Source organism: Chanodichthys erythropterus, chromosome 21, assembly GCF_024489055.1.
Source record: "Chanodichthys erythropterus isolate Z2021 chromosome 21, ASM2448905v1, whole genome shotgun sequence".
Taxonomy (NCBI): domain Eukaryota; kingdom Metazoa; phylum Chordata; class Actinopteri; order Cypriniformes; family Xenocyprididae; genus Chanodichthys; species Chanodichthys erythropterus.
In genome coordinates, this window is record NC_090241.1 from 12,130,095 (window position 1) to 12,146,917 (window position 16,823).

At 38.8% G+C, this 16,823-nt stretch overlaps 1 protein-coding gene across 1 annotated transcript in view; it reads left to right on the forward strand.

The window, feature by feature from the left end:
- The window catches only part of plxna1b (plexin A1b), a 152,160-nt gene extending 136,643 nt beyond the window's left edge, over window positions 1–15,517 (forward strand). Inside the window, exons 28-32 of the mRNA XM_067374658.1 lie at window positions 1,784–1,974; window positions 3,835–4,004; window positions 4,098–4,310; window positions 12,531–12,681; window positions 12,766–15,517. Coding sequence (XP_067230759.1) covers window positions 1,784–1,974; window positions 3,835–4,004; window positions 4,098–4,310; window positions 12,531–12,681; window positions 12,766–12,861 — 821 coding nt within the window. The 3' untranslated portion in view covers window positions 12,862–15,517. The remainder of the gene's footprint in view (window positions 1–1,783; window positions 1,975–3,834; window positions 4,005–4,097; window positions 4,311–12,530; window positions 12,682–12,765) is intronic.
- Window positions 15,518–16,823: the final 1,306 nt, after the last annotated feature.

The following is a 16,823-nucleotide window of genomic DNA, read 5'->3' on the forward strand; positions in this document are numbered from 1 at the left end:
GATTGTGTTTATAGTGTGCAATATAGCATGTGTTCATGTTTCGCGTGTAAAAAAACAGTATTTTTCACATAATTTACTTATCTGTATACCGCTGTTTCCACTGTCATAAAAACGGGCTGATGACTTCCTTGTTCTATGAAGTCCCTCCTTCAGAAATACGTAACGAGTTCTGATTGTGCCAGCGGTTCCTGTGTTGTGATTCGACAGCTCTGAGCGCACCGTGCCCGGAAAAGTCACGCCTCTTACCATAACGTGGAGATCACAGTCTATGGTGGAGATGCATGTGCTCAGTGTTATTGTAAACATGTCTTTAATTTTACCCTATCAATTTGAGCCGGAATCAGACCCGGTGATTGGACTGCGGGTTGAAAATAACAGCGTTTCGACGACATGGCGACAAACACACTCTACAAACCCAACTATTGTGTATTCCTGTGGGCGGAGGTTAGTCAAAACACTGTTTTAGTGACGACATTAAAGAAGGAAGTAGAGGGATGTAGTCCAAACTGGCCGTTCGATGTAGGTGATTTCTGTTAAATAAAATATCTCACTTGGCATTGAACTTTGAGCTTTAAAATTTTACAGATTTTATTTATACTCTAACAACAACATTACACACTAACTAAAGTTTGAAACATGGGATCAAGAAGAATGGGACCTTTAAGATATTTTTGATGAAATCCGAGAGGTATATGACTCCTCAATAGACAGCAATTTAACAATTTTTTTCTGGACCTTGAGTAGTTGTTAAATTGCTGTCTATGGACGTGTCATATACCTCTCGGATTTCACTAAGAAATATCTTAATTTGTGTTCGAAGATAAACAAAGGTCTTACGGGTGTGGAACGACATGAGGGTGAGTAATTAATAATTTTTGGGTGAGCTAACCCTTTAACAACTTAAAAGCTACATGACGTTTCCCACTAGCAAGGTAATAACGGCGCTGTTCTTGAAGGAGATAAACTTACAGTTTCGCTATTAGTAGAGACTGCACACAGTAGACTTACTCTAGGTAATTCGCACACACTCTCTCTCTCTAATAACTGCATTAGTCTGCCACACAGAAGAGTGTTTTAAGGACACAATGCTTTGTGTCGTGGCCGCATTGAGTGAGCATTATTTTCTAATAAATCAGTTCCTGTAGTTGCCAAGGCAATATTCCATTAGTGGTGTAACAAACTGGAAGTAATCAGCATACATTTTAAACTAAATTTCAATAAATTTGTAAACAGAAATGAATTAAAATAGCCAAAACTAAATATTTTTTTCCCACATATGTCTAAAAATGGACAGATAAAGAGTGCAGTAAGCATTATCGTAGTAGCCTATTTTATTCCGAACATAGCCTTTCTGTCTGTCTTTATTTATGTTTCTCTTTGGCATGGTTTTCCTCTGCGCAGCTGTGTTGTGTGTTTGTGGTGTTGTTGTGTGTCCTAATGCTCTGGTCCTCAGTGAAACAATCACAGTGGTCCAGAGCTTCAGACAGACTGAAAATGATGGATATCAAATCCAGAGTCTGTGTTTGCCAGTGAGGGAGGAAGAGAGAGAAAAGAAACTGTTTTTACTGTCTGCCCAATTTATCACTAGGTTTTTATCTCTAGGTAATATTGTTTTGGACTGTCACTCACCCTGTATTTCACTCTTAATTTATCATTTCTTTCCAGTCTAGTTTCTCTTCAGTTATACAGTTTGCATATTTTTAAGATCAAAAGCCTCTCATGAAGTTACTGAAGCGAAGACAAACAACTAAATGTAATTTCTCTTGTCACTTTGTCTCAACAGAGAGCATGCTGAGAACTGCCAGCAGTCCTGACAGCCTTCGCTCGCGGACGCCCATGATCACGCCAGACCTGGAGAGTGGAACCAAACTCTGGCACCTGGTGAAGAACCACGACCACATGGACCAGAGGGAGGGTGACCGCGGCAGCAAGATGGTGTCCGAGATCTACCTGACGCGCCTGCTGGCTACCAAGGTGAGAAGAGACATGAGTGTTGTCCCAAATGATGCACTCTACACTATGCACTTATGCACTCAACTGTGTAGTGTATGAATTTTATAAGGTTATTTTGCCATCCAGAATCTGATAACCCCTCCCCCTCGTTTACATAATTACAGCTGTGACCAAGTGTCCAACATTCCATACTTTTTGGTTAATTAAGTGCATCATCCAGTTATTTAAAGTGCACTTTTCTATTTGGAATTTTCAGTTTGAACACACTACTGTTTATACTGCAAAATTGCATTGAATAGTGCAGAGGTACGCGTGGGACTCACATACTGCACTTTATCAGGGATATCAAAAGAACCTTGAAAAACTTCAAGCAGTATATTCTTCATTTCGAAATACTTTCTAAAAAAAGCAAATTAAGCATATTAAAAATAATAGATCATCAATAAAAATCACTCGTTATAAATCATTTGTTTGTCAAACTGGAAATGGAAGGTTGAGCCGAGCATTGATGCATTGTGGGATAGTGTTCTATTGTATACTTCAAATGTAGTAGATCATCTGAGTATTTGTGCATATAGATTTCCACATACTGTAGTACAAACTGCATACCATTCTGAAAAAAACAAAAAACAAACTCATTTTAGTATTATATAATTTGTTGGCCGCATACATCTTATTTCAGAAAGTAACCATTACAAAATTGACAGTTATTCCTTGTGAAGTGTAAATTGGTGTAATTTCTTTATTACATTGAGGCAACCTCAATGATGTATGCAGCCGACAAATGAGACACAGCTTTACATTTTTATTATAGTATTTAATTAGCTTTTATTTTTATACATTTTTGGTTTTTTAATTAGTAATTTTTTACGTGCTTTTGTTTTTTTTTTAAAGAAAAATTCTATTTAGCTTTTTTTTTTTTTTTTTTTTAGCTTTACTTTTAGTAATTTTAGGACTTATCCACAAACATATTTATTTCAGTTCTAATTTTCATTCAAATTTAATTCACCAAGTTTTTCAGTTAATATTTAGATTTTATTTCAATTACTGAAATAGTTTTAGTTAACAATAACAACACGGTTATATATTTTTAATCAGAGAAAATGACTATAATTTACTATATTTTTCTGATGTATACTCAGAAGTGTTTAGTATGTTTAGCACAGTGAAATCTGTCACTAATGTTCTCCATCTTGACAGAAACACACACATTCAAACTAATTGCCTCACTTTTGAAGCCCATGTCTGATTTTCTTAGCTGAAGTCCTCAGACAGTTAGTGTTGACCTTTGTGTGTGAATGACTAGTTGCTCATTAACATTTACCATTGGTCCCACTCTCATGAAGAACTGTATCTTAATTAGACCAATGACCTTTGCTTATTGAGCGGTTTGGGAAAAACTAGGTCTTTATCCATCCTGTGCTCCCGTCGCAGAAATCTCAGCTGCATTTCCCAGCAGCTCCGCAGTGCTCAAGGACACGTACATCAGAATCTACAGCAGCTTTAATCAAGTCACACTTAAAAATGTCTGAATGTCACTTCATTAGATAATGGAATATCAAATCTATTAATGATATTTATTATAAAGAAAGATGTACAAACATTCTTTACAAGCAAAAGAAAAAAAATCACCAAAATACAAAATACACAGTTACAAAGGTTACAAAACTTGTAGAATTTAGAATTTTTTTTTTTTTTTTGGTTTTTCTTTACATAGATTAATAAGTTTACATTGAAGAATTTTACTTTTTCATGTTTACAAAATGACATTTTCGCACTATGGAAATGTTATTTTCTGTAAAGAAAGATTCACAAGCACTTTCCAAGCAAAACAAATCCCCAAACAGTGCTCATTTTTGATTGATCGATCATCTCTCACAGGGTACACTGCAGAAGTTTGTAGATGACCTGTTTGAGACCATCTTCAGTACGGCCCACCGGGGGAGCGCGCTTCCTCTGGCCATCAAATACATGTTCGACTTCTTAGACGAGCAGGCCGACAGACACGTGATATCAGACCCTGACGTTAGGCACACATGGAAGAGCAACTGGTGAGTTTGTGTGGTTTGGAAATCAAGGAGCTCATTTGAAAGTATGTTTACATCCTCTCTTTGTATTCTAATGTCGTTTCGTTTCCACTGCAGTTTGCCATTGAGGTTCTGGGTGAATGTGATCAAAAACCCTCAGTTTGTGTTCGACATTCATAAGAACAGCATTACAGACGCGTGTCTGTCCGTAGTGGCTCAGACCTTCATGGACTCCTGCTCCACATCAGAACACAAGCTAGGCAAAGACTCACCCTCCAACAAGCTGCTCTACGCTAAAGACATCCCTAACTACAAGAACTGGGTGGAGAGGTATGACACGGGGATGTTCATTCCACAGAATGTTTCTTAGTCTTTTTAAAAAAAAAAGTTTAAATTTGAAAAGCTACATGCTACCATATCCATTGACATGCTGGTTGATATATCTCATGTTCACAATATATTCACAATATGCAGTTAAGCTACATTGTACAGTCAAACCAAATTTTTTTCAGACACCTTGAACATTTCATTCATTAATACAGTTTATTCACTATAGTTTAAAAAAAATGGTAATAAAAAATAAAAAATTAATCCTAATTATGTCAGATAACACTTAAGCAAAACATGGTCAGGTCAAAGTGTCTGAATAATTTTTGGTTCCAAATTTTTATCAATTTTACTGGTAGTCTACGGTATGAAGAATTTTTGGGTATAATATGTCACAATTTACTTTATTTTGCTATCTTCACTTACATAAATTAACTATAGTGTCCTGCACCCACTAGTAAAGATATATCAAAAACATCTGTATAATTTTTGGTTTGACTGTAGATATCGCAAGGCTTTTGCACTTTTTATCTGACCAACTGACCAAGGTTTTGCATCACTACAGATCTTTTAATTGTGTCTCTGACTTATACTTCGGTAGCAAAAATAGCATTAGTTGAGTTAGTAAGTTTGATTCATTTACATGATTCAGTTCATAATGTCTGTTTGCAAGAATCAGTTCATCATTTAGAATCAACAATTTAAAAATGTTCACAGATGTCTCTGTGTGGAATTTTTTTTTTTTTTTTTTTAGCAAAAACATATGCTGTAAATATATCTGTTTATCACCATGTATTGTTATATTGGTATTGTTACATGCCAGCCCGTTTTAGTCTAGGGGTAATGACATGGCAGTAACAAAATTTTGGAGAGAGAGAGCACAGGAACCTCTTGTCTCCCACCCCAGCAACACACATCCAAAACCAATGATTCTTAAAGGATATTTATTAAATCAAATGTAAAAGATAAAAGGAAGAACATAAGCTTCAGGAGGGGGCAAAGGCCAACATAACAAACAAAACATTCCTAACTCAAGTTTAATCATAACTTACCTATACATAACCAAAAAAAAAATAAATAAATAACAAATGAACTTGCCTATCTTCCTGACTACAAATAACCAGGAGAAAAGCAATTTCAAACAAAAAAAGGCACCCACCTCCCTACAGATTTACTTAAAATAAATCTTACATTCTAAAGAAAACAAAGCCTATAAGTCTTCAACTACATTCACAGCAGCACCAATGGTTTACAATAATCACGGACCAAAAACACAGTGGCATTATCTGGGGCAAGAGAAAAGAAGTCCATGTGGCAAACAACCATCTGCATCCCTCTCCCTCTCAGCTTGTTGTGAGACAGGGCTGTCTTTATATGCTGGCTTTCTCTTGGGTGCAGCCAATCAGTGGCTCTGATGTGAATGGGCAGCCAATCAGCCACAGGTGTACCCAATTACCTCCCTCAGCAAGGTAGTTGTGGACATGTAGGAAAAACAAAAAAAGAAAACACAAAAACACACAAAACAATTAAATAAAATAAAGTCTCCAGACGTAACACTCCCACACGTTAAATTTTACAACCCTAGATTGTAAAAAACAAGCAACACACAAAACTCTAATAGTAATGCAACAAGCCTATTGCTTCTCAACTCAGTTTGTTTTAACCAAACCCCTTAAATCTCTGCATCTGCAGTCCTGGAAAGTGCATCCGCCACCACATTCTCTTTACCACGGATGTGCTTGAGGTTAAGGTTATACTCCTGGACAATTAAAGCCCAGCGCATCAAACGTTGATTGGAGTTGGACATGCGGGAGAGAAAGATCAACGGGTTATGGTCAGTATACACATCGATAGGCATGGCGCTACTTCCCAAATAAACCTCGAAATGCTGGAGAGCCAGAAGCAAGGCAAGTGCCTCCTTCTCAATCGTGCTATAACGTTGTTGGCATTTTGAGAACTTCTTTGAGAAGTAGCAGATGGGGTGATCGATACCACAGGAGTCCTCCTGCAGCAGGACTGCTCCAGCACCGGTAGCACTGGCATCTATTTGGAGTTTGAAAGGCAAATCAAAATTAGGTGCAGACAACACTGGGGCATGGCAAAGGAGATCTTTTGCGGCTTTAAAAGCATTATCACACTCGGTGCTCCACTTAAAACTCTTGGTAGTACTGAGGAGGTCAGTAAGAGATGACACGACAGTAGAAAAATTACAACAAAACCCCCGGTAATACCCACTCATACCCAAAAATCTGCGTAGTTCACGCTTGTTACGGGGTGTAGGAAACTCAAGTATGGCAGTAACCTTGGCCTCAACTGGCTTAACACAACCCTGGCCAACTTGTTTTCCCAGATAGGTTACCACAGCTTTACCTATCTCACATTTAGCAAGATTCAAGGTTAGAGAGGCAGCAGCCAGGCGGCTGAACACTAACTCCAAAGACTTTACGTGATCTTCCCAGGTTTTTGAATAAATTACTACATCATCTAGATAGGCATTGCAATTCGGCACTCCTGACAAGACCACCTGCATAAGGCGCTGGAAGGTGGCAGGTGCATTTCGCATTCCAAAAGCTAAGACCTGATATTGTAGAAAGTGTTCAGGAGTGACAAATGCAGATATCTCAGCTGCACGGGGAGTTAGGGGCACTTGCCAATAACCCTTTAACAGGTCTAATTTTGTGACATATCTGGCTGAGCCTACTCTGTCAACACAGTCCTCGAGCCGAGGCAAAGGAAATGAGTCAGGCTTTGTTATGGAGTTAACCTTACGGTAATCAGTACAGAAGCGATAGGAGCCGTCAGATTTAGGCACTAATAAACAGGGCGAACTCCATGGACTCCGACTATGCACCGCTAGTCCATGCTGCAACATGTACTCAACCTCAGATCCCATTATCTCACGCTTCCTAGGATTTACTCTATAAGGATGTTGCTTGACTGGCTGAAATTCACCTACATCAATGTCATGTTCTAACATGGTCGTTCTGCCAGGCACATCAGAAAAGAGTGAGGGGTAGTCATGAACCAACCTAATAATCTGGTCACTCTGTTCTCTTGTCAAATATACAAGAAAGCTCGGCAAGTCATTCAATATGACAGAGTTTTGAAGGCGTTTAGCTGCAATTTCTACACCCTTTTCAGCTGGTTCATCTTCTGGTATTACACTAGCAGTGACCACAGCAACAGGTGAAACAGAGGAGGAAGCAGGCTTCTCCCCACGTTTAATAAACCGCTTCAACATATTTATATGGCATAGGCGGGTCTTGCGTCTGCGGTCAGGAGTATGAATGACATAATTGGTGTCACTGAGCTTTTCTTTGACTTCATAGGGACCCGAAAATTTAGCTCGAAACACAGAACCTGGATCGGGTAAGTAGACAAGGACACGGTCACCCGGTTGAAAACTACGATTCACACTTCTTTTATCGTAATGGGTCTTCATTTTTGACTGAGCTGCAACCAAATGTTCTCTAGCAAGTTTGCTGGCCTTATGCAATCGTTCACGAATAGTGCTAACATAGTCAATTACTGTCACAGGCAGAGAGTCTTTAGCTAATAATTGCTCACTTAATAGCTTCAAAGGACCACGCACAGTGTGGCCGAAAACAAGATCAGCTGGACTAAACCCAAGACTCTCTTGCTCTGCTTCACGGGCAGCAAACATAAGGTAAGGAAGACCCTCAGCCCAATCTTTCCCATTGGCTATACAATAGGAGCGCAACATTGATTTAAGGGTTTGATGAAATCTTTCAAGCGCCCCCTGTGACTCAGGGTGGGAGGCGCTTGAAAGCTGATGTTTAACCTAACTCAACAAGAGCCTGTGTGAATGCCTTAGATGTAAAGTTTGACCCTTGGTCAGTTTGTACAACACGAGGTAGACCAAAGGTAGTGCAGAACTTCACTAATTCCTTAATGACGACTTTAGCTTTAATCGAGCGTAAAGGAATCGCCTCTGGGAAACGTGTTGCGGTACACATTATTGTTAGAATGTATTCGTGTCCTGACTTGGATTTGGGTACTGGTCCCACACAGTCAACAAGCAAGCGCTCAAAGGCTCTTTCATAACCGGTATTGGCTGCAGAGGTGCGACTGGTATCTTTTGTGGGCTTTCCCGCCAGTTGACATACAGGACAAGATCTACAAAAGTCAGATACATCAGATTTTAATCCGGGCCAATAAAAGTACCGTGAAACTCGACGAAAGGTTTTTGTGACACCCATGTGTCCTGATAACACATGTTCGTGAGCCAAGTGCAATACCTGCCCTCGGTAATCAGTTGGCAATACAATTTGGGGCGATTCTTGTGAATCCTCATGAGCCTCACGCCTCCACTTACGCATGAGTACCGCATCTTCCCAAAAGTAAGCTACCTTAGCATTAGACACTTGACACAGGGGAACAGCAGCTTCTATGCAATGTACCAATGAGGGGTCTGATTTCTGTGCAGCAGCCAATTGCTCCTTACCAATCTTTAAAGGAAATGTAACTGCACTCTCACAGTTAGGGCAATGTTCTGACTCTACTGGTATCTCATCTTCCACTAACTCATCAGGTACCGCCAAAAATGATTCAGAGAGATCTACCATGTCTCTGAATTTAGACGATTGAGCACGGGTCACAACACATGCAGGAAAAGCTGCAGGAAATTGACGTGCTAAGTCGGGTTTCTCACTCATGGTAGGTTTACGAACCACAATTGGACAGGGAAAAACTTCGCCCCCTGCAAGGTCATTTCCCCAAGATAACGCCCACCCCCTCGACAGGTAACTGAGAACGTACACCAAGTTTTACAGTACCTGTAACGAGTTCCGATTTCAAGTACACATTATGAAGAGGAACATTTATACACTGCATTCCAATTCCACGTATAAGCACATCTGTACCAGAGTAAGTTTCAATAGACCGGGGCAATAACTCCTCTAAAATAAATGACTGAACTGACCCAGTGTCTCTCAAAATGGTGACAGGTTTACACTCAGAATCAATTGAGTGAGACACTGAGCCAGTCAGGAGGAAAGGCTGGTAGGAAGGAGCGGTTGTATGATTCTCATTAGACACGGGGTGTACGAGTGCAACACTTTTAGATTTGGAAGCAGAATTCTTGTGCTTCCATGCTTTACAGTCAGAAATTAAATGACTGGTATCAAAACAATAAAAGCAAGCTCGCTTATCACCGGAGGCATTTTTACGACGGACACTCAAATGTGCCTCACCTTTGCCATTGCGTGAGAAAACACGGGTCGCTTCCCTATCAGATACTTCGCAAACGGCAGGGGATACATTAACACGACGTGCAGGGGGAAACACATTCCGATGATACAACACAAACTAATCGGCCAGAACGACGGCGTCGGAAAGGTACGAAACTTTCTCCACATTTAAAAGGACAACAACATTTTCCGGAATACAACTTTTAAAGTCCTCCAGCAAGATAAGCTCTTGAAGCTGATCAAGAGACATAATCTTGCTGGAGAGACACCACCTCTCAAAAAGGGTTTTCTTCTCCCTCGCGAATTCAACAAATGTCTGTCTGGCTGTTTTCACATGTGATCTAAATTTTTGTCGGTATGCCTCAGGCACCAACTCGAACGCTCGTAGAACGGCAGATTTTACTACATCATAGTCAAGAGACTGTTCTATTGGTAAGGCGGAGCAAACCTCTTGCGCTTTACCAGAAAGACTGCACTGCAACAAAAGAGCCCACACATCTTTTGGCCACCGTAATTTCATAGCCACCCGTTCAAAGGCAACAAAGTACGAATCCACTTCTGCCTCTCTAAATGGGGGTACGAGTTTAAGATACTTGCCAACATCAAAATCAGGCTCAGAAGTTGCATTATCAATACTTTGAGGCAAAATAGCAACAGGTGAAACGACGGAAGACAAAGCAGCACTTTGAGGTACAACAGCGGCAGGTGAAGTAGCAGGAGATATCATAGAAGGTAATCTTGAGCGAGGCATAGGAACCGGTTTTTGATTTAATTCCTGAGCACGCAAGTCTAACTGACGCATCCTAATATCCCTATCCGCTTGTGCCTCTATAGCACGAAGCCTGATCTTTTGACCCTCACACTCCTGTTTTTTTATAAGAAGGTCCAACTCCTTCAACTTGACAGCTAACATAGACTCACCCAGAGACTCAGTCGCCAGACCAGGAAGAACCCCACCTGCCACAGCTTCTGCTGCACGCCCAGGTTGTCCCTCAGCACTGATGGCAGAGTAATCTGGCAAAATTCCATCCTCAATCAGCTTTTCTCGCAAGTGATCTTTAATAACTTGTTTGGTAGACTGCCTAGGAACCTCAACATTAAAGAAGTCTGCAATTACCAACAAATCTGCCTTCCTGCAACGCTCAAAAACTTCTATGGTAGGAGAAAGGGTAAATGAAATCAAATCAAATTCCATAATTCTCAGTACCACAGGAGCTTTCTCCCTTACCAGAAAGAAAACAGCCAAACAGAACAAAAGAAAATGAGCAGATACTTACAATTACGCCACGGTAAACTTTCACTTGAAAGGACGAGCCCCCACTTGTTACATGCCAGCCCGTTTTAGTCTAGGGGTAATGACATGGCAGTAACAAAATTTTGGAGAGAGAGAGCACAGGAACCTCTTGTCTCCCACCCCAGCAACACACATCCAAAACCAATGATTCTTAAAGGATATTTATTAAATCAAATGTAAAAGATAAAAGGAAGAACATAAGCTTCAGGAGGGGGCAAAGGCCAACATAACAAACAAAACATTCCTAACTCAAGTTTAATCATAACTTACCTATACATAACCAAAAAAAAAAATAAATAAATAACAAATGAACTTGCCTATCTTCCTGACTACAAATAACCAGGAGAAAAGCAATTTCAAACAAAAAAAGGCACCCACCTCCCTACAGATTTACTTAAAATAAATCTTACATTCTAAAGAAAACAAAGCCTATAAGTCTTCAACTACATTCACAGCAGCACCAATGGTTTACAATAATCACGGACCAAAAACACAGTGGCATTATCTGGGGCAAGAGAAAAGAAGTCCATGTGGCAAACAACCATCTGCATCCCTCTCCCTCTCAGCTTGTTGTGAGACAGGGCTGTCTTTATATGCTGGCTTTCTCTTGGGTGCAGCCAATCAGTGGCTCTGATGTGAATGGGCAGCCAATCAGCCACAGGTGTACCCAATTACCTCCCTCAGCAAGGTAGTTGTGGACATGTAGGAAAAACAAAAAAAGAAAACACAAAAACACACAAAACAATTAAATAAAATAAAGTCTCCAGACGTAACAGTATAATGATTATATTCATATACTGAAAAACTGTAAAAACATGCCTTGACTATTTTAGATATATTTCTTTACTATATTTTAATCCTTCATTTTAAATAGTTTGTGTCTTAAATATCTTCAAAAACTGAAAATATTGAGATTATTACGTTATAATTGTTTTATTTGTAATAATTGTTTTACACTACCATTCAAAGGTTTGCGATCGGTTATTCACATCAAGGTTGCATTTCAAAAATAAGGGGGGAAAAACACTAAAACTGTGAAATATTATTACAATTTCAAACAACTGTTTTCTACATGAATATATTGTAAAATGAAATTTATTTCTGTGATCAAAGCTGAATTTTCAGCATCATTACTCCAGTCTTCAGTATCACATGATCCTTCAGAAATCATTCTAATATGCTGATTTCTGAAAATCATCAATGTTGAAAACAGTTGTGCTGCTTCATATTTTTGTGGAAAACGTGATACATTTTTGATGAATAGAAAGTTCAAAAGAACAGCATTTATTTGAAATAGTAATTTTGGTAACTTTTGATAAATTTAAAGCATCATTGCTGAATAAAAAATGTACTGACCCCAAACATTTGAACGGTAGTGTATATATTGTCCAACCCTACTATGTAGACATTCTAATATAGACCAGAGTTCATAATGCAAAACAACCTCTGTAGTTCACCAAACTAAACGGCAAAAGGAAAAAAAAGAGTTCATTCAATAATCATTTTTAGCGTTAGAAATGCTCATGTTATAATTGCACATACAGGTAATAAAATGCTCTGAAGTGTAGAATATGAAACTTTGATGTTTGAAGCTTTTATCTAAAGTATGTCTACACATTTAGAGCAGATGTCGGGATGATGAACGTTTTTTTGCCGTGTTTGATCTGCTGACAGGTGTGTCTGTCTGCTAATCGATCACTGTGTGTGTGTGTTGTGCAGGTATTACTCTGATATCTCGCGGATGCCTGCGATCAGCGATCAGGATATGAGCGCGTATCTGGCTGAACAATCACGTCTCCATTTAAGTCAGTTCAACAGCATGAGTGCGCTGCACGAAATCTTCTCCTATATCACCAAATACAAGGACGAGGTAAGTAGAAAAGGCCTCAAAACACTCTTCGTCTGCTGTCTCGTTGTCATGTATTCAATGGTTTTTCTCGTTCGGCTTTTGTAGATCCTGTCGGCTCTAGAGAGGGATGAACAGTCCCGCCGCCAGAGATTGAGGTCTAAACTGGAGCAGGTGATTGACACGATGGCTCTTTCCAGCTGATCGGGACTCTCAAAGTCAGTTGGTGTGTTTTTACACGGACAAAACCACAACGCTGAATGTAGGTGGTGTAGATTTTTCGCGTTGTTTTTGGATGATTTGTTGTCGAGTGCGGCGGATGTTTTCACACAACACGGACAAAGACGCTCTTTCCTGTTTTGAAGAGACAATGAGGACGTTTGGGACCTCTAATGAAGTCATGTGACTGTGTCACGAGCCAGTGATCGTGGCGGATCAAAGGACACTAATTGCGTGTTTACAATGTTTTATTATTTTGTACAAATGTTATCGACTGCCCCTCTCCGCTCTCTTTGCCACTTGTGTTTCTGCTGAATTTGCACAGTTTACAGAATCAACGAACAACTGCCTCCATCTCATATACACAATGTTGGGCAAACGCAACGCTGCGTCTGTTTTATTCTTTACGTACAGTAGTGTTGACGAAGGTGAATTTGACATTACACAATGACAAAAAGAAGGAAAAAAAATTACAAAAATATGAATAAAAATCTTGTCTTGTGCCATGTTTTATTTGAATGTTGTTTAATGCTGAAAAAGGTTTGTGAAGTAGGAATGTGCTCTGATTGTTTTACAATGAAAAAATTATGACAGGAAAGATAATTCTTCCAAAAATTACTTTTTTTTTCACTGCAAAGCTTTAATTACGTTTTCACCAGATGCTACAGGACGGACTCTTGATTTTACATGCCAAACAAATGTTTTTTTATACTTTGCGTACGTGTGCACTCTCATTACACTCGATCATCCTCCTGGTCTTTCAGCATCTTCTGCAAAAATCACTACGTTTACTGAGACTGAGCTGAAATAAATGAGTGAAAATGAGGCCGAGTGAATTGTTTCAGATCCATGAGTCAGTGTTTCTGCGGCATGTCAATACTGAGGGAGGAGACGCTCGTTCATCAGGCCTTCAGCCTCCGTGATCAGAAAAGAGAAATGGACTTGTCTTTAATGAGATGGACCTGAGCAATCCTGATTGATTTAGACTGATCAATCACTCTGGTTTCATCGAACACTTTAAGAGATGACGGCCAACTATTTGAAGAGCTCCTTTTGTTTTGATACATTTGTTTCCTCTTGAACATGAGATCTGTCGTTCATGGGACAATGTTGTAGTGTTTATGGCTTCAAAACGCAGTAAAGTGGTACGAGCAGGTATGAAATGTGGTGAAATATTGTTCTGGATTCTCTATTATCTTTACTAAATCTTCTATGTTCTTGCTGAGTCTCTTCTGAAGATTTTTTTTGGCCAGTTTCTCATATTAGATTTCAACTTAAAGACCCTGTGAAATCAATCAAAAAATACCAAAAATATTGGTATGCAACTTTTCCTCAATAACATGCAACTAAAATGGCTAAATAAAAGCTAAAGGCGCGTTCACACCAAGAACGATAACTACATTAGCATCCACACCAATGGACAGTAACATTTGTTCATTCCAAGCACGCACTTCTGATATGTTCTGTGAATTAAATCTTTAAATGGGAAGGATTTTGATTGGCTGTCAAAAATAAATTTCTCTGAAAGTGATTCCAATTATATATGTCCTCTGAGCCGTTACACTCTGCTAAAATTTTATGATTAAAGTTATCATTCTTGGTGTGAACAAACCTCAAATCCAGTTTATTTTCTTGGTTGTAACTAAAGTAATCTACTCTGCTCTGATTGTGATGTCAAAAAAGTGACTAAAAATAGTCTTTATTTTAATACTTTTGTTTAAACTTTGACTTTTTTTCCCTGCTCGACTGGTTTATTTTGACATTAACATCTGCTCTACATAATCTTGCAATAACCCTGTGCTGTCAGGGGGATGGTGCACGTCGGCACTTTGCACATCTGATCCTGTATCACACAAACTCACGGTTGAATTCGACTGACTGAAGTTGTGTTGATGTTTTTGGTCAGTTTAACTGCAGTGGATGTGCCGTTGATCTCCTAATCAGTCTGGTTGGATTTCACATGCTTTAAAATTAGTTCAAAACATCTCAGGATCTTCCTTCCGCTCTTGAGTTTGTCATTTCTTGACCAGAGAACTGCTTTGGTCAGTTTGCTGGACTCACTGGTGATGATCTGGGCGTTTGGCTTTCGGTTCTTCCCAGGGACTTTCAATGTTTACACCTGAATTTCAAATCACATGTTAAAAAAAAAAAAAATCACATTGTGTTTTAATTTATTTATATTTTGATCCTGTCATTGTGTTTCTTATATTGAAATGTGTCTAAACTGGTGCTTCTCAAGTGTTCTTTGCTCTTCTTTTATATGTTCCTGTAATGGCTTCTACACTTTTCATGAATCTGCTCTTTAACTCAAGATCTCCATGAAGGTCCACCTTGATAACATGCAATAATACTGCAGCACAGATATAGAAACTCTAACCTCATCCCTACTTTGCTTCATTTCTTTCCAGTAATTTCTGAAAAATGAAGTATCTTTCCTTCAGACCTGAACAAAATACAGAAATGAAGCAAGATGGTTTGTGTTGTTGGTGAAACTAAAATAACAAAAGACATTTGAACAATTATGCTTCAGGACTGACTGTCACTGTTATTGATTTATGTGTAAAAAGTTTTTGGTTTTGTTTTTTGTGCAGATTTACTACTTGTAAATAAACAGGCATTAAGGAGAGATTAAACATGTTTTTGCAAAAAAAGAAAAAACCTCTGGTGATTTTCTTCTGTCTTTCTGATGGTACTTTAAATACTTTTCAAATCAGGGATTTTTAATCATTTCTGTTGAACCTGCATGATGTAACTTTAACACCACAATGAACGGGATGAAGTGTAAAACATGAGTGCAAAATACATGCACACACTTATGAACTGTGATTAATAATGCAAAATCTGACACTCCAGAACATTTCAAACAAAAAAGTCTTTATATATAAAAGTGCAGAGTCTAATAAAAGAAAGTATGTCTAGAAAAAGTGCATAAACCTGTTTATGTATTTATGTAGACCCATACAGATGTAAGACTAATGCCGGACTGTCTGGACCGAGAAAGGGCTACTCTTTGAGAAAACGAAGGAAATTAAAGGTGCCGTAGAATGTCTTTTTAAAAGATGTAATATAAGTCTAAGGTGTCCCCTGAATGTGTCTGAAGTTTCAGTTCAAAATACCCCATAGATTTTTTTTAACTGCCTATTTTGGGGCATCATTAACTATGAGCCGATTTAGGCTACGGCCCCTTTAATTCCTCACGATCCCCGCCCATGGAGCTCGTGCTTGCCTTAAACAGTGCATAAACAAAGTTCACACAGCTAATATAACCCTCAAAATGCTTTGACTCACAAGTCACGAAAGCTTTTTTATTAGTCAAGGTTTGATTTTTATTAATTTGTCATTGGTTCTTAAGTGTGTTTTAGTGTTGATCAGTGAATAAGTACTTACATTTCAGCCAGTAACAGGGTGAAATGAGTAAAAGACCATCTTTTACTCATTGCTACTTGGAATATATCATTATGACGTTATTGAATTTTTCTGTCACTTGTAGTTCAACAGCCTTAGTTTACATTACGAAAAAGAAAAATTCCAGTATGTTGCTCCACCAAAGAAACATTCAGAGGTTTGGAACGACGATGATGATGAGTAAATATGACAATTAACTTATTTTTAGATTAGCTATTTTTGAAAGGCTACAAAGTTCTCTGAACTGTGCTAGAAAGTTTTGAAATAAACACACAGAAAGCTTTCTAATTAGCAGACGTCAGTGGCAGTGTTATTTTTTAGTGTTTCTACATGTATAAAAATTCAGCTAGCTTTTAGATGTAATTATTTCTGGCATTGTGTGGGTGTAAGTGTGAAAAGCACATTTTAACTAGGTTCTGGCTAATTACAGGTTTTCTGCCTGTCCCTCCGTCACCTCCAGCTCCAGCGGGATGCGGGACACTTCCCGCCCCTCTGCTGCTCAGGTGAGGAGATCTCACAGGTGAGTGTGTGTCTGATGGAAA